This window comes from Pseudophryne corroboree, chromosome 6 (assembly GCF_028390025.1).
Source record: "Pseudophryne corroboree isolate aPseCor3 chromosome 6, aPseCor3.hap2, whole genome shotgun sequence".
Classification (NCBI taxonomy): Eukaryota; Metazoa; Chordata; class Amphibia; order Anura; family Myobatrachidae; genus Pseudophryne; species Pseudophryne corroboree.
In genome coordinates, this window is record NC_086449.1 from 246,647,543 (window position 1) to 246,666,372 (window position 18,830).

General features: G+C 44.1%; 1 protein-coding gene across 4 annotated transcripts in view; it reads left to right on the forward strand.

Moving 5' to 3' along the window:
* Positions 1 to 17,694, forward strand: part of SEMA4B (semaphorin 4B) — a 379,025-nt gene extending 361,331 nt beyond the window's left edge. For all 4 annotated transcript variants that reach the window (XM_063925829.1, XM_063925830.1, XM_063925828.1 and 1 more), the window contains 10 exons: positions 824 to 935; positions 1,027 to 1,143; positions 1,562 to 1,722; positions 1,895 to 2,076; positions 2,380 to 2,530; positions 3,260 to 3,470; positions 11,948 to 12,063; positions 13,369 to 13,535; positions 13,621 to 13,712; positions 14,464 to 17,694. In XM_063925829.1, coding sequence (XP_063781899.1) covers positions 824 to 935; positions 1,027 to 1,143; positions 1,562 to 1,722; positions 1,895 to 2,076; positions 2,380 to 2,530; positions 3,260 to 3,470; positions 11,948 to 12,063; positions 13,369 to 13,535; positions 13,621 to 13,712; positions 14,464 to 15,254 — 2,100 coding nt within the window. In that variant the 3' untranslated portion in view covers positions 15,255 to 17,694. The remainder of the gene's footprint in view (positions 1 to 823; positions 936 to 1,026; positions 1,144 to 1,561; positions 1,723 to 1,894; positions 2,077 to 2,379; positions 2,531 to 3,259; positions 3,471 to 11,947; positions 12,064 to 13,368; positions 13,536 to 13,620; positions 13,713 to 14,463) is intronic.
* Positions 17,695 to 18,830: the final 1,136 nt, after the last annotated feature.

The following is an 18,830-nucleotide window of genomic DNA, read 5'->3' on the forward strand; positions in this document are numbered from 1 at the left end:
TGTCTGTACCACACCTTGCAGACCTATCTATTACAGTTCACCTGTACGCATAAGATGTATAACCCACTTATTACAAGAAAACCAGTCTGTACAGGGTTAACCAACATTTCTGTGCCGCAGCTGAAAATGCGTCTGCTTGTGTACTGCATACCTTCAGATTATTAACCATACTAATATTTATACACATGCCAACTGCTCCTGACTAAAGCGATAAATAGGATCGTCTGTGCACAGATGTACTGATACCCACGGGTGCCCATGCAAATGTGTAATCATTGTAAACAGGCACACACATACAAATTGTGCCTGTCTGCCTGCCCGCCTCAGTGTTTTCCTGCAGTGAAACCAATCACAGAAGCCATGCGACAGGGAAACATTACGCTGACACGGACATCTGTGCACAAAGCCCAACAATATTGGGGGGGACATATGGAAAAGTTGATGCAGAGTTTTTACCGTTTCCACCATTTCCTGCTAGGACTAATATATCACCAGGTATCATTAGGTGCATACTGAGTATATGGGGGTAATTCCAAAATCCGGAATGTGGGAGTACTCCAAGCGATGCACCAGGCAGACTATTAGGTTTGCTGAAAATTAAGTGCTATGTAAGCCCCCACATAGTTAGCAATTCATAAATGTCTTAAAGATTCTGACGGAAAACCAGAGCAAAATCCGTACAAAGAGGTCCGGAGTGGAGCTGTAGTGTTATGCAGCATTTTGTCCTAGTCTGCTATCTATAGTATAATTGTGTACTGTAAATTTGCTCATGTGTGATCCCCTACAACAAACGAATTACAGAGTTTTTCACTTTCAATTCTAGAAAATCAATGATTTTACTTTCGAAAGGGACTCTAATGGGAATATAACTTTGGAAGATGGAAAGTATAGAATTCCTTTTGATCCGGTATATAAGTCCCCCACGATCATGGTTGGTGAGTACCGCCACATGCAAAACCGTGTCTGTACGTTATATATGTTTGCTGGTTTTCAGTACTCATCCTATGATTTTTTTCTTGCTATCAGATGGCGACATGTATGGTGGAACTGTCACCACCTTCCAAGCAAATGATCCCATCATTTTCAAGAGTCAAGACAGCAAGATTTCTCTGAAGACTGAAAAATCTTTGAACTGGCTCCAAGGTTGGCCTTTGATTTCTTCCTTTGATAAGGCAGACCATGGATTTTGACATACAGTAGGGGACATCTTTGACGTGTACATATTTGGCTATAATTTTGAAACCATTTGAGACTTCCGCTCCAGCAGTGCATGATGGGATGTCTTCATTAACTAGCTTTCATTCCTTGTAAACTAGAACATTGCGTAGTCAAGAAGGAACAGACATTAAAGTGTATTACCTTCAAAGATAATTGCACTGAATTGGTGTAATTTCTAGTAACAGAGAAGGAGTGTTTTGGGATTGCTCAGGATGGGTAGTTTCTAGTATGCAAATAAGAGCATTGCTGGTGCATTAATCAGCCTGGTGTATGTGTTTTTGTTGGTTTTGTGACTAACTGCATAGCACCTTCTAGCTCATAACCTGATGCATTGTCATTGCAGACCCAGATTTTGTTGGCTTGGCTCATATACAAGAAAGTCTTCCCAAAGGAAACCCAGTGGGGGACGACGATAAAATATATTTCTTCTTCACGGAGACCGGGAATGAGTTGGGAAATTATTACGACAACCCTTTGGTTTCTCGTATTGCCCGAGTGTGCAAGGTGAGAAAAGTTTGTATTGTGAAACAATAAGGAGGATTTTTGTTTGTTTTTTATATGTTCCTTTTTTTTTTTTTTTTTACATTTATGTGTGAGCTATAACTTTGTTTATACACCTATCATTATATGGTAGCTTCATATGCTCCATGATGCCATACTCGCCTTACTGTTCCAGGGGGACCTTGGCGGGGAGCGTGTCCTGCAGAAAAAGTGGACCACGTTCCTGAAGGCAACACTTCTGTGTACGCGCCCAGAAGATGGTTTCCCCTTCAATGTGCTCAAGGACATGTTTGTGCTCACGCCAGGGGAGGAACATTGGAAGAATACCATTTTCTATGGTGTCTTTACTTCCCAGTGGTACGTGATAGGTTATTTGTGCTCACCCTTTGTGCGGTGCTGTGACCTGGTCATGCACATTTTTTCTATCAGTAGCTAAAGACCTGTGTTGTATGGTTGGTTTTAGACACTTATTTATTCTTTAATGGCATCTTAGTCCTTGGTTTGATTTAGATGGGTTGACATTAGAATTAAAGGCAGCTGGCCTAAACAAAGAACATGCCTAATGTCTCCAGTAGTGCTGAAATGTAAGTCTGTTTTGAAACTGTAGGCACACGAGTTCTATGAGACCATTTCTCTTATGTAACACACCTTTCTCTCCAGGAACAATGGAGGTGTTGGCAGCTCTGCTGTGTGTGTCTTCTCCATGAATGACGTACAGAAGGCTTTCAATGGCCTCTACAAGGAAGTGAACCGGGAGACTCGGCAGTGGAGCACATACACCCATTCTATTCCAGAGCCACGACCTGGAGCTGTAAGTACTAAAACTGCCTGGAAATCTGACTGAGGTAACTGCTAACCTGGAAAAATGTAACCCTTCAGCGGTTGGCTGCTACTGAAACTGTACCAAATCTGCTGTTCACACCAGATATGCTCTGGCTTATGTCATGTATTCTAATGGTGCCTGATTGATCTTTACCACGGAATCCAGAAAGTCATGTATGGAGGTTTCTATTGGTGCAGTTCACATGAGTGGAATGCTATGAGACCAGACGCTGTTTCTTTTTACTGTTCACATACTTGTCACTTTCTTAGGCTAATGTGTGTTAATACTGCCCTCTAGTGGAGAAAGTGTAGGAAGTGTTTATCCAATACATTATGTTGTGGTTTCTATAGAGCAAAAGTAAACCCTCCCTGTAGCGCCCTCTCTGACAAAACACGTTGTGAATGATAAAACTCGTTGCATATGATAAATGGTGCACCAGCCAATCTGCTCCCCACTGTCATTTTTCAAACACTTGACAGTTAGGATCTGGTTGTCTGGAGCACCATTTCTCAATAGGTAACAAGTTTAATCACCCATTGATAAATGAGCCCCGTAGTGTCACAGCGTCTGGTAAGCCACAGGTTGCCTACCTATGCTGGTGAGATAGAAGCTACCACATAGAGTTGCAATATGAAGTATGAATGAATAAATGTATGTAGAATGTTCGTTAAACAAAACTCTTTATTCAAGTGGTTTTGTTTTTGTTTATCCCCACAGTGCATTACCAACAAAGCAAGGAGCATGAAAATAAACTCCTCACTCCAAATGCCTGACCGCGTATTAAACTTTATCAAAGATCATTTTCTGATGGACAGTCCTGTGCGAAGCCAACCATTGCTTCTGCAGACACAGATACGCTACGAGCAGATTAGTGTGCAGAGAGTCAGAGGCCTGAAGAATACCTACGATGTCATGTTCTTGGGAACAGGTAAGGGACAGACAAAATTGTATAACATACTTTCCAGGTTTTCAAGTCCCTATAAGGTGCACTATTGGTAGACGTTTCTAAGAGTAGTAATCATCAAATTGGTATATTTCTTATCACTTCTGTTTTAAATCTAGTTGTTTTCTCTAACGTCCTAGTGGATGCTGGGGACTCCGAAAGGACCATGGGGAATAGCGGCTCCGCAGGAGACTGGGCACAAAGTAAAAGCTTTAGGACTAGCTGGTGTGCACTGGCTCCTCCCCCTATGACCCTCCTCCAAGCCTCGGTTAAGATTTTGTGCCCGAACGAGAAGGGTGCAATCTAGGTGGCTCTCCTGAGCTGCTTAGAGTAAAAGTTTAAATAGGTTTTTTTATTTTCAGTGAGACCTGCTGGCAACAGGCTCACTGCATCGAGGGACTAAGGGGAGAAGAAGCGAACTCACCTGCGTGCAGAGTGGATTGGGCTTCTTAGGCTACTGGACATTAGCTCCAGAGGGACGATCACAGGCCCAGCCATGGATGGGTCCCGGAGCCGCGCCGCCGGCCCCCTTACAGAGCCAGAAGAGTGAAGAGGTCCGGAAAATCGGCGGCAGAAGACGTCCTGTCTTCAATAAGGTAGCACACAGCACCGCAGCTGTGCGCCATTGCTCTCAGCACACTTCACACTCCGGTCACTGAGGGTGCAGGGCGCTGGGGGGGGGGCGCCCTGGGACGCAATGAAAATACCTTAAATGGCTAAAAATACATCACATATAGCTCCTGGGCTATATGGATGTATTTAACCCCTGCCAGTTTTCCACAAAAAAGCGGGAGAAAGGCCACCGAAAAAGGGGCGGAGCCTATCTCCTCAGCACACAAGCGCCATTTTTTCCTCACAGCTCCGTTGGAGGAAGGCTCCCTGACTCTCCCCTGCAGTCCTGCACAACAGAAACAGGGTAAAACAAGAGAGGGGGGGCACTAAATTGGCATATTAATATATACAGCAGCTATATTAGGGAAAAACACTTATATAAGGTTAGCCCTATATATATATATATATATATATATATATATATATATAGCGCTCTGGTGTGTGCTGGCAAACTCTCCCTCTGTCTCCCCAAAGGGCTAGTGGGGTCCTGTCCTCTATCAGAGCATTCCCTGTGTGTGTGCTGTGTGTCGGTACGCTGTGTCGACATGTATGAGGAGGAAAATGGTGTGGAGGCGGAGCAATTGCCTGTGTTAGTGATGTCACCCCCTAGGGAGTCGACACCTGACTGGATGGTCTTATGGAAAGAATTACGTGATAGTGTCGGCACTTTACAAAAGACTGTTGACGACATGAGATAGCCGGCAAATCAGTTGATACCTGTACAGGCGTCTCAAACACCGTCAGGGGCTATAAAACGCCCGTTACCTCAGGTCGATACAGACACTGACACGGACACTGACTCCAGTGTCGACGGTGAGGAAACAAACGTATTTTCCAGTAGGGCCACACGTTACATGATCACGGCAATGAAGGAGGTTTTGAACATTTCTGATACTACAAGTACCACAAAAAAGGGTATTATGTGGGGTGTGAAAAAACTACCCGTAGTTTTTCCTGAATCAGATGAATTAAATGAGGTGTGTGATGAAGCGTGGGTTTCCCCCGATAAACTGCTAATTTCTAAAAAATTATTGGCATTATACCCTTTCCCGCCAGAGGTTAGGGCGCGTTGGGAAACACCCCCTAGCGTAGATAAGGCGCTCACACGCTTATCAAAACAAGTGGCGTTACCGTCCCCTGATACGGCCGCCCTCAAGGAACCAGCTGATAGGAAGCTGGAAAATATCCTTAAAAGTATATACACACATACTGGTATTATACTGCGACCAGCAATCGTCTCAGCCTGGATGTGCAGTGCTGGGGTGGCTTGGTCGGATTCCCTGACTGAAAATATTGATACCCTGGACAGGGACAATATATTATTGACTATAGAGCATTTAAAGGATGCATTTCTATATATGCGAGATGCACAGAGGGATATTTGCACTCTGGCATCAAGAGTAAGTGCGATGTCCATTTCTGCCAGAAGAGGATTATGGACGCGACAGTGGTCAGGGGATGCGGATTCCAAACGGCATATGGAAGTATTGCCGTATAAAGGGGAGGAGTTATTTGGGGTCGGTCTATCGGACCTGGTGGCCACGGCAACGGCTGGAAAATCCACCTTTTTACCCCAAGTCCCCTCGCAGCAGAAAAAGATACCGTCTTTTCAGGCTCAGTCCTTTCGTCCCCATAAGGGCAAGCGGGCAAAAGGCCACTCATATCTGCCCCGGGGCAGAGGAAGGGGAAAAAGACTGCAGCAAACAGCCTCTTCCCACGAACAGAAGCCCTCCCCCGCTTCTGCCAAGTCCTCAGCATGACGCTGGGGCCTTACAAGCGGACTCAGGCAAGGTGGGGGCCCATCTCAAGAATTTCAGCGCGCAGTGGGCACACTCGCAAGTGGATCCCTGGATCCTGCAGGTAGTATCTCAGGGGTACAAATTGGAATTCGAGACGTCTCCCCCTCGCCGGTTCCTGAAGTCTGCTTTACCAACGTCTCCCCCCGACAGGGAGGCGGTATTGGAAGCCATTCACAAGCTGTATTCCCAGCAGGTGATAATCAAGGTACCCCTCCTACAACAGGGAAAGGGGTATTATTCCACGCTGTTTGTGGTACCGAAGCCGGACGGCTCGGTGAGACCCATTTTAAATCTGAAATCCTTGAACACTTACATAAAAAGGTTCAAGTTCAAGATGGAGTCACTCAGAGCAGTGATAGCGAACCTGGAAGAAGGGGACTATATGGTGTCTCTGGACATCAAGGATGCTTACCTCCATGTCCCAATTTGCCCTTCTCACCAAGGGTACCTCAGGTTTGTGGTACAGAACTGTCACTATCAGTTTCAGACGCTGCCGTTTGGATTGTCCACGGCACCCCGGGTCTTTACCAAGGTAATGGCCGAAATGATGATTCTTCTTCGAAGAAAAGGCGTCTTAATTATCCCTTACTTGGACGATCTCCTGATAAGGGCAAGGTCCAGAGAACAGTTAGAGGTCGGAGTAGCACTATCTCAAGTAGTACTACGACAGCACGGATGGATTCTAAATATTCCAAAATCGCAGCTGATTCCGACGACACGTCTGCTGTTCCTAGGGATGATTCTGGACACAGTACAGAAAAAGGTGTTTCTCCCGGAGGAGAAAGCCAAGGAGTTATCCGACCTAGTCAGGAACCTCCTAAGACCAGGCCAAGTGTCAGTACATCAATGCACAAGGGTCCTGGGAAAGATGGTGGCTTCTTACGAAGCGATTCCATTCGGCAGATTCCACGCAAGAACTTTTCAGTGGGATCTGCTGGACAAATGGTCCGGATCGCATCTTCAAATGCATCAGCGGATAACCCTGTCTCCAAGGACAAGGGTGTCTCTCCTGTGGTGGTTACAGAGTGCTCATCTCCTAGAGGGCCGCAGATTCGGCATTCAGGATTGGGTCCTGGTGACCACGGATGCCAGCCTGAGAGGCTGGGAAGCAGTCACACAGGGAAGAAATTTCCAGGGCTTGTGGTCAAGCATGGAAACGTCACTTCACATAAATATCCTGGAACTAAGGGCCATTTACAATGCCCTAAGTCAGGCAAGACCTCTGCTTCAGGGTCAGCCGATGTTGATCCAGTCGGACAACATCACGGCAGTCGCCCACGTAAACAGACAGGGCGGCACAAGAAGCAGGAGGGCAATGATGGAAGTGGCAAGGATTCTTCGCTGGGCGGAGAATCATGTGATAGCACTGTCAGCAGTGTTCATTCCGGGAGTGGACAACTGGGAAGCAGACTTCCTCAGCAGACACGATCTTCACCCGGGGGAGTGGGGACTTCACCCAGAAGTCTTCCACATGATTGTGAACCGTTGGGAAAAACCAAAGGTGGACATGATGGCGTCCCGTCTCAACAAAAAACTGGACAGATATTGCGCCAGGTCAAGGGACCCTCAGGCAATAGCTGTGGACGTTCTGGTAACACCGTGGGTGTACCAGTCAGTGTATGTGTTCCCTCCTCTTCCTCTCATACCAAAAGTACTGAGAATCATAAGAAGGAGAGGAGTAAAGACTATACTCGTGGCTCCGGATTGGCCAAGAAGGACTTGGTACCCGGAAATTCAAGAGATGCTCACGGAAGACCCGTGGCCTCTACCTCTAAGAAAGGACCTGCTCCAGCAGGGACCATGTCTGTTCCAAGACTTACCGCGGCTGCGTTTGACGGCATGGCGGTTGAACGCCGGATCCTGAAGGAAAAAGGCATTCCGGATGAAGTCATCCCTACCCTGATCAAAGCCAGGAAGGATGTAACCATACAACATTATCACCGTATTTGGCGTAAATATGTTGCGTGGTGCGAGGCCAGGAAGGCCCCTACAGGGGAATTTCAACTGGGTCGTTTCCTGCATTTCCTGCAAACAGGACTGTCTATGGGCCTCAAATTAGGGTCCATTAAGGTTCAAATTTCGGCCCTGTCAATATTCTTCCAAAAAGAACTGGCTTCTGTTCCTGAAGTTCAGACGTTTGTCAAGGGAGTACTGCATATACAGCCTCCTTTTGTGCCTCCAGTGGCACCTTGGGATCTCAATGTAGTTTTGGGATTCCTAAAATCACATTGGTTTGAACCACTCACCACTGTGGACTTAAAATATCTCACATGGAAAGTGGTAATGCTGTTAGCCCTGGCTTCAGCCAGGCGTGTCTCAGAATTGGCGGCTTTATCCTATAAAAGCCCTTACCTAATTTTTCATACGGACAGGGCAGAATTGAGGACTCGTCCTCAATTTCTTCCTAAGGTGGTTTCAGCATTTCACTTAAACCAGCCTATTGTGGTGCCTGCGGCTACTAGGGACTTGGAGGATTCCAAGTTGCTGGACGTAGTCAGGGCCCTGAAAATATATGTTTCCAGGACGGCTGGAGTCAGAAAATCTGATTCGCTGTTTATCCTGTATGCACCCAGCAAGCTGGGTGCTCCTGCTTCTAAGCAGACGATTGCTCGTTGGATTTGTAGTACAATTCAGCTTGCACATTCTGTGGCAGGCCTGCCACAGCCAAAATCTGTAAAAGCCCATTCCACACGGAAAGTGGGCTCATCTTGGGCGGCTGCCCGAGGGGTCTCTGCTTTACAACTTTGCCGAGCAGCTACTTGGTCAGGGGCAAACACGTTTGCTAAATTCTACAAATTTGATACCCTGGCTGAGGAGGACCTGGAGTTCTCTCATTCGGTGCTGCAGAGTCATCCGCACTCTCCCGCTCGTTTGGGAGCTTTGGTATAATCCCCATGGTCCTTTCGGAGTCCCCAGCATCCACTAGGACGTTAGAGAAAATAAGAATTTACTTACCGATAATTCTATTTCTCATAGTCCGTAGTGGATGCTGGGCGCCCATCCCAAGTGCGGATTGTCTGCATTACTTGTACATAGTTATTGTTACAAAAATCGGGTTATTGTTGTTGTGAGCCATCTTTTCAGAGGCTCCTTCTGTTATCATGCTGTTAACTGGGTTCAGATCACAAGTTGTACGGTGTGATTGGTGTGGCTGGTATGAGTCTTACCCGGGATTCAAAATCCTTCCTTATTGTGTACGCTCGTCCGGGCACAGTATCCTAACTGAGGCTTGGAGGAGGGTCATGGGGGGAGGAGCCAGTGCACACCAGCTAGTCCTAAAGCTTTTACTTTGTGCCCAGTCTCCTGCGGAGCCGCTATTCCCCATGGTCCTTTCGGAGTCCCCAGCATCCACTACGGACTATGAGAAATAGAATTATCGGTAAGTAAATTCTTATTATCTGTAACTTTCCTCATCAGTGTCTTTCTTCTTTCACTTCCATATATTGTCATTAGTTAGCCGATTATATTTATTACACACACACACACACACACACACACACACACACACACACACACACACACACACACACACACACACACACACACACTATACTTCAAACAGTTATAGCTGTGGAAATAGAACCCATGACCTCAGTGCTGTGAGGCAGTAATGTTAACCATTACTCCATAGTGGGGACATACAAAAACAAGGCCAACACCCTTACCTGCTTGCTTGGGTCTTGTCTCCTGGACCATTCCCTTCGGGTGGCTGTCCAAGTGATGGCGGCCTGCCTGTCTCCTCTCTGCAGTCTGTGCTTTAAAGTCAGTTGTTAAAATAAAACTGACAGTTAAAGAGATGTACACTTCACAGTACTTTACTCCTTCAGGGGTAGATGTATTAACCTGGAGAAGGCATAAGGAAGTGATAAACCAGTGATAAAGCAGTGTTAAGTGCAAAGTGATAATGCACCAGCCAATAAGCTCCTAACTGTTCATTTACATATGGGAGCTGATTGGCTGGTTTGTTTATCACTGGTGTATCACTTCCTTATGCCTTCTCCAGGTTAATACATCTGCCCCTCAGTGTCCAGCTCACAGCACCCCCCTCCCACCACCAGTTTCTTCAATGCCCACACCACAGCACTTTCCCTCCTTGGCTCCTTCAGTGTCCACAGTACAGTACTCCCCCCCACCACTGATTGCCACTGTAGTATACTAACTGTGAGGAAAGAAGAATAGACGCTCCGCAGTACAGTAGCATGAGAGGAGCTGGCTGATGCAGTATGACACGTGCGAGGTCCCTCTCAATCATCTTCCATTATCACACTACACAGAGCGTTCTTGATCAGAGCTCTCTGAGGAGCTGCTGTTTAGAGCCGTGGCGGGTCCTAGTGCCCACTAGCTCTCTTAAGACAGCTGTCCTTTTGAAAAACAAAAAAGTACCAGAAACAGTGGGAAGGGGGGCAAGGGCCAGTCTGCCGTCCCCCGGGATCAGTGACTGGAGAGTTGGAATGTGCTGCAGTAACGGAGTCAGGAGGGGTGGGGCTCAGGGACCAAGCCACCTCATTGTGATGAGCTTTAAATAATAATGGGAGAAAAAATGTGGCTGATGCTTATTAGACAGAAGTATGTATGGTGGTATCCGGTCAGATGGCCGACAATGTTAAGGTCGACACTCATTAGGTCGACCACTATTGGTCGACATTGACATGGACTAATGGTCAACACATGAAAGGTCGACACATGAAAAGGTCGACATGAGTTTTTCACATATTTTTTTTCTTTTGTGGAACTTTTTCATACTTTACGATCCACGTGGACTACGATTGGGAACGGTAATCTTGCCCGAAGCATGGCGAGCAAACGCGGTGCACTAATTGGGGTTTCCCGTCACTTTACGCAGAAAACGACACCAAAAAAGTTAAAAAAACAACAACCAAAAACTCATGTCGGCCTTTTCATGTGTCGACCATTAGTCCATGTCGACCAATAGTGGTCGACCTAATGAGTGTCGACCTTAACATTGTCGACCATTCATACCGGAACCATGTATGGTTATAGAGGCAAATGTTTGGGTCCATCAGGACCAGTAAATAAATTGTTAATTTGCTGCTCATACCCAGATAGCAATGTGCAGAATCAAAACAAGGGAAAGGAGGAGCCAGAGTGAAAATTGTGCTAAGTGAGTGCGAAACTATGTTCAAGGCAAATAACTAGTGATAGTGATAATGACTCCTTTATTGTAGGGCTTGTGTTACAGAGTACATCAAAATGCCAATGCTGGGAAATAATACATTAGCCCAAACTTGATCAAAATGTTTCAGAAAACAGCTGGTGCTGTCGCTAACTGAAGCAAATTGTCCATGCACACGTGTGAGACAAACCCTATTTAAAACCATACAATGTATTCTGTGAATACAATTAAAATTAGTCTGTGTGTGTGTGTGTGTGTGTGTGTGTGTGTGTGTATGTATGTATGTATGTATGTATGTATGTATGTATGTATGTATGTATGTATGTATGTATGTATGTATATATATATATATATATATATATATATATATATATATAAAATAACTTTGTATGTTATTCAGCTGATCATTTTTATTTCTTATACTCTTTATAGTATTAATGTTTAAGGACCGCTAAATTGTAATGTACTCTGTTTAAAAGATTTACATTGATAAATATCTGTAATTATATACATGCACAATAAGACTTGCTTCATAGAGATGTCTGTTCCCTATGCTTATAATTATTCTCTAATTAGTCTATTAAATGTCACTGCAGATAGCCATTTTGAAGCTTAAGATCACTGATAACAGCAGATAATAGCTGCCAGTTTTATTTAGTGGTCATTCTAAAGCACATTGGGGCAGATGTATTAACCTGGAGAAAGCATAAGGAAGTGATAAACCAGTGATATGTGCAAGGTGATACACGCATCAGCCAATCAGCTCCTAACTGTTAATTTACATATTGGAGCTGATTGGCTGGTGCATGTATCACCTTGCATTTATCACTTCCCTATGCTTTATTCAGGTTAATACATTTGCCCCATTATGTGGTATTAAGAAATGGCAGTGCTGCTACTAATGTCTTCATTTGCAGATGATGGGAGACTACACAAGGCTGTCAGTGTAAATAACAAAGTCCACATTATTGAAGAGATCAAATTGTTCCCAAGTGCTGACCCAGTCCAGGAGCTGCTGCTTGATCACAGCAAGGTAAGATTGCATCATGATCGGTGACCAGTGTAACATTCTAATGGGTAGCAGCCATTCATGTGGCTATACATTTCTGTACACAATGACCCTATATTCTAATATCAGAAATCTGCGTGTAGAGGGTTATTTAGTACATTTCACTGTGGCGTAAGTTCGTCCCAGTTGCCCGGAGGCAAGATAAATATTGGTGCCCCCCCCCCCCCCCCCCCCCCCCCTACATTTAGCTAAATATATGTGTGTGTGTGTGTGTGTGTGTGTGTGTGTATATATGTATATGTGTATATATATATATATAATATATATAATGGAGTGTTCTGAAAAATGTATATACTGCATATATGCATTTAATTGTCTTTTATTTTAAATCACACATTTCTTAGCAGTCATACCCAGGATTAGAAGCTATGACCTGTTACACTGACGGCAGGCACTTTACTGATAGATCTATTTGCTCCTACATAGGAAGAATGAGAATTTAAACTATATGAGGTTACTTGTAATTGTCAGAGAAGTAACTTCATATAGTTTGAATTCTCATGTTTCCTATACAGGAGCAAATACCTTCATCAGTAAGGTGTCTGCTTCTAGTGTAATAGGTCGTGGGTTTTAACCCTGGGTATGACACTTGTAAAATGTGTATCTATAATAAAAAGGGTGTGATATGTAAGGTGCAGGGAACAGTGAGTATGTCGGCCACTGAAGAGATAGTGGCAACTATCAATTAACTTAATTGAATGGTGTCACAGAATGAGAGGAGAGGTGCCCCCCTTCAGAGCAGGAGCTTGGCGGCAGATGACTCCGTTGCCTCCAAGAGTTCTGCCTCTGTACAGTACGTTGGCTCTGACAGACATCAACTGCCCGCAGCTTTGCTCTGCCCCGTCACTGAATGGCCACTGGCGCAGGACAGTGCAGATGGGAGAGACATTAGGTCTCAGTGCAACACTGAGAGGTGATTCTGCTGTGCAGTGTGTAGTGTGATGTCGTGTAGTGTTGATCAGTTCTGGGAAATGTGTAGTCTAGAATTGGAGAACCACAAGTTCCAGCATGCTCTGGTAGCCTCTTGTTGCCTTAGTAGCACTAGTTCCGGAACACTTAGAGAGAAACTAGTTGACTGATGTAGTCTATTGTGTAATGTAAGTATATGAGGTAGGTCATACTAGAATGGATAACTGCAGTGCATAGTTGTGCAGCCCCAAAATCTGTTTTAGAATTGGACATTTACAGCTAATCTATAGGCCCCCATGGTGCAGCTAAGGAACAAACATTTGATTACTAATGCTGTAATTATTATATTGTCAATTACAGGGTCTAGTTTATGCCTCATCGCGTTCCATGGTGACACAAGTTCCTGTGTCAAACTGCAGTATGCACGTCAGCTGTGGGGAGTGCATCCTATCACGTGATCCCTACTGTGCATGGAGCAAGAGAGGCTGCCGCAGCGTCCACCACCACATGCACGATCCAAGCGCCCAGTGAGTGTGCTTTACTTCTGCTGCTGGCAAGCATTGGGGAAGGTTGCACAGACAGTAGACTTATTGCTCTGTTCCTGTGTTTCAGACAATGGCTCCAAGATATAGAAAATGCAAATACTGAACTTTGCCAGCAAGTCAACAGCACAGATCCTAGTGGACGGAAGTTAGTCGGAAGTGGTAAGTCATGGAACAGGTTAAATGATAACATCCTTTAGGTGCTGCCGTCCACTAATCAAGTACTCAGTTTTATTGGAATATATATATAACGCATATTCCATAGCACAATACACTGGGTATACATTTTCTATTGATCCTACTGTGAAGTTTAGATATTCTGCATTTACATGACTATTGTAGTGGTTTGTGGAAGTGGTGCATTGCTCCTTTTTTTTTTTTTTTTGCTTGTAAACAGCACCTGGCTGTGTTGTTGATGGCTATTGGGCTGGGCATGAGCCTCCAGTATGCCTTATAAAGACCCTCTGTGAAGTTACTTGTATTGTTTAATTGCTTATGTTAATTGGTTGGTTGGTCCTAGGTAGACTCTAAAGGTCCCTACACGTCGCACAATATTTTAAACTATGTTTCCAATCGGAACAACACACTCTTTAAAAAGTGCACTGTGTAAGGACGATAACAATGCTGATGCGCACACCCGCAGGTCATTGGTCGTCTCATCGGATCTTTTGAACATGCAGAAAGATCTTAAGAGGTGGAAAACCATGCCGAATGTAGCGTGGCCCCGCTCACCTCTTCCCTCCCACAGTCGCTTGTCGCTGCTGGCATTGGCAAGTGTGTGTATGCAGTTCCCGATGCCGGATCCCGTCGATCGCAATGTTTGGGGACACATCGTGCTGTTTTTAGAAAATGTTGCAAAATAAGTTATTATGAATTGATCATTAATTATCTGTTTCTGTTTTCTTCACATAAGAACCAGAGTGTAAGAGGATTGTGCTGAAAACGAACAATGCTACTACTTTGCCATGCAACTTACTGTCCAACTTAGCATCTCGCCAGTGGCTCCACAATGGGAGAATCATAGACTCCTCTTATTTTGTTTTGGAAATGGGAGACCTGATCCTAGTAAGTAGCCCAGAGAGGCTTGGAACCTATGAATGCTGGTCAGTAGAGGAGAATTTTAAGAAGCTGATGGTCAAGTATTGTGTGGAGTCAGATGGCATTGTAAAGGCAACAACCCAGAGAGCCGAAACGGAAATGGTCTTTCACCAAGTGAGTGCCATTGACAAGATTGTCAACTCTTCGAAATTTGTGTCCTCTTCTGGGAGCCACTCTGCAAAGCTGCTCGGGAAATCTTACTGGAATGAGTTTTTAATAATGTCCACTCTTTTTGGGGTGGTAGTGGTCATTCTAGTATTGTTCCTCTTGTTCAAACACCGGAAAGGGATGAAGTCTATATTGAAGCCAGTAGATCATCCCGACAAGCAAGCCAAGAAGCCACGTAAAAATGGAAAACCCGCAGAAAGTTTGCCTCTGAATGGAACAAGTGCTCCGGTCCCGCAAGCCGATCATAAAGGTTATCAGACTCTGAATGACAACTATATAATCAGCACTCCTGCTCATGATCCTTTGCTAGCTAGTAAAATTGTATCAGAGTCCGAGAAAAGGCCTCTAAATGTAAAAGACACTTTTGTAGAGGTATCTCCAGCATGCCCGAGACCCAGAGTAAGACTGGGCTCAGAAATAAGAGATTCTGTGGTATGAGACACTGAGAAATAAGATCAGCATTCCTAGACTTACAAGCCACTAAGGGACCCTAAGAAACTACTCAACATGGCTTTGTGTTCCTTAAATATTTTGTATGTGTGCATGCAACTTGGATTATGAAGATGGTCAACATTTGATTGTCAGCCCAGGCTACCTATATCCATGGATAGCTTCTATGTGCAGAGAGTATAAGTGTACATTCTGGAAATGCTAATACGTCATCATCACCCACTACACTCATCCTCATGGTATCCAGGCTCAGAAGAGCAATTGTGTTTGCAACACTTGTTGTAAAGAAAGCACATTTCCATTTCATCAGCCATCTGGTAAAGTGTGTCAGGACCATCTTTATATTGTTAGCACACAGTGAGTAGGGATTTGTGGTACTGGTGGCGTTCCTGCACAAACGGTGATCTTCAGTCTGCTATGGAGCGAAAGACAAACTAAGCACAAAACGAGTTCCTAAAATTCCTTGCAATTCTGGGTAGAATATTAAGGGTATTATGTTCCCAGTGGAGATGTTGCAGACCACGGATAAGACTTATACATGCCATTTCTGGCCAGAGACGAATGGACGTGTGTGTCGGCAACACATTTCTGGCCCGAGACGAATGGACGTGTGTCGGCAACACATTTTTTCTAAAGAAGAAGCACAATTAGAACGACAGAAGGGTGTTTGAGGTTTAATTCATTCACGTACTTGCAGATGGTAATATTCTACAGCACATCAACCAAACTGAGGTACAATGAGCCTTAATGTCCAGTCAGAGGATTTATCAGGTCCTTGCCGTGTGGCACAAAGTACCACCTCATGGACACTTCCATTGCATATACTGCTGATGATCATTTGTATTCAAAAACATTTTTCTTCTCAAACCATTTTATTTTTTTATTGTTTTTTGGTACCATGTTGCTTTCTTTAAAATAATGTGAAACCAGGAATTGGTGTTAATGATGCCTACAACCAGCTACAATCTGCCTAACGTGTAAGAGGTGTACACAAGTAATTTTATTTATAAGTCATATTATAAATTCCAGCAACATAGCTTTGGTTTTTGGAGCTGTAAATATACTGTACATGGACTGTTTTTTTGTTTTTCAGTTTGTAATGGGATTTTTATTTTCATTTGTTAAAGAATGTGTGTGTGTATATAAGATGTGTTCTGTTATATGAATTGATTTCCCCAGTATGTCTCGTTAAGGCATTGTATATCGTTTCGACAAGCGGTTAGTGCAGAAAAGAAAGCAGTGTTCTATGTACGTCAGATACTAGGGTCTGCATTTGCCGGTCACCCTTAGAGTTTTTCTAGTGCCTTCATATTATGAGCTTCTGTTAACACATACAGACATGGGATACATCCCTCACTCATTGCTTCCACTGTGTTCTCATATTGTATCCTGTTATGGTTTGAAGACTGTTATGGAAGCATTACCACTCTGCTAATAGGAAATACTGATTGTGTGAAAGAAGACATTGTCTACAGTAAGCACACACTCTACACACGCCGATCTACACTTTGTTATGCAGAAACACTGCGCAGCCTGATCTGCAGTGCACTAATAGTAGTTCTCTGGCGTCAGCTGTGTAATGTGTATCAGTGGTATCGATGGGTGCATTCTGTCCTCACTACTGCCATTTAGTACACAACTAGAACAGTTGTATTTAACATGAGGCATAAATTAGTCAGGTTTTTTGGATGAGGCAAAGGCGACAGTAGTTTTCACTATAAAGCACCAATGTGCAGCTATGTAAGTGGGTTAGTACTACCTTCATTACTTATAGACCTCAATGCAGGTCATTGCCTAATGGTGCAAGTTTCTGGTCTCTGAGAGGGGACACTGGCACATTAAGTACAGCAAGAGTTTGTATGTGGCAGCGGAGCGTTGTTGGAGGGAAAGTTTATTAGTGTTTGAGAAAAACTACTGTAGAACATTCGGTATGTCTTGGAATGAATGTACAGTATTAAATCAGTAACCTTATGTAAAGCACGTCATCATGCAACAAAAGTGGACTGTAGCTAAAACTAAAGGTACTCTGTGTCTCGGACACAATTGTTAATATACTACCTGTTGTGTAAATGTTAATTACCAGTTTTACAATACTGTGAACCAGACAAAAGGGTTTAGTGTGTACAATGAGGTGGCACTACACTCTGCAAGACAGGGACCTATCGGTAATACACGGAATAAAGAGAACCACTTGGAACTCTAGACGCACACTGACCTGTGGCAGCAAGAGGATGACTCTACCTTACCACAATGCATGCCTGGAAATGCCCCATCTGTTGTAAATATTAATGTCCAGCTTTTCTGTGCCAAACCCTTTGTCAGTGTAGCTGTGTCCTTTAGAACAAAGTCTGCTGCCCCATTTTGATCTCCGTATATGTATATTGTTTTTTATTACAGCACTTTATTTTTAATAAAACTTGGAAAATTAGTGTTTCTATTTGTCACTGTATGTGTGGTGTGGGTGTATGTATGTATATATATATATATGTGTGTGTGTGTGTATAATATATATATGTGTGATACAATAGTGTAGTTAGCGCTACTACCTAGATAGCAAGACTTGTATCTATAATTAATTACTGATATAAAAAATACAATTTATAACACTTCCCCACTAGGGGCGCTGCTAAAAATAAATAAATAGGATTTTGGTACTTCCCAGGTAAATCCTTTTCTTTGAATCCATAGGGGGCACTGGAGTACTCTTGGGATATGGACGGCTTTAGCAGAACAAGGCACTGGATATTTAAATTTAGTAACTCTCCTCCCCTCCATATTCCCAGAGTATCTCAGTGTTTTTTACTGAGCCGAACAGGAGCGATAGAGAGGATGACAATGGAGAATTACATATAACATTATAACATAACGGACAACAAGAAAGTTGACACATAACGTTACTGACAACTAAACAGTTGACACCATAACCGATAGAACTTGAAAATTGAACAAATCGGTGAGAATGTCTTACCAGAAGATCCACTGAACTTACCACAAACAAGGTAAAACTGCTCTGGGTGGGCGTCCAGTGCCCCCTATGGATTCAAAGAAAAGGATTTACCTGGTAAGTACCAAAATCCTATTTTCTTTTTCATCCACTAGGGGTCACTGGAGTACTCTTGGGACGTACCAAAGCTTCCCCCTTGGGCGGGAGAGCTGTTTGGCACCTGTAACACTAGGCAACCAAAGCTAGATGCTGATGCCGCAAACGTATCAAACTTGTAAAAGCGCACAAACGTGTGCACTGATGACCATGTAGCCGCACGGTAAAGCTGCGCCGTAGAAGCCCCACGACCAGCTGCCCATGAAGTTCCCACAGAACGTGTGGAATGAGCTGTTACTGATGTAGGCGGCTGTAACCTAGCATCAAGGTAAGCCTGACGTATGGTCAGTTTAATCCATCTGGATAAGGTCTGCTTAGAAGCTGGCCAACCCATCTTGGCAGCATCATAGAGAACAAACAATGTATCCGTCTTACGAACTGTAGACGTTCGGGATACATAAACGCGTAGTACCACATCCAAAGTTCCAGAATCTTCTGTTAACACAGGAACTACTATTGGTTGA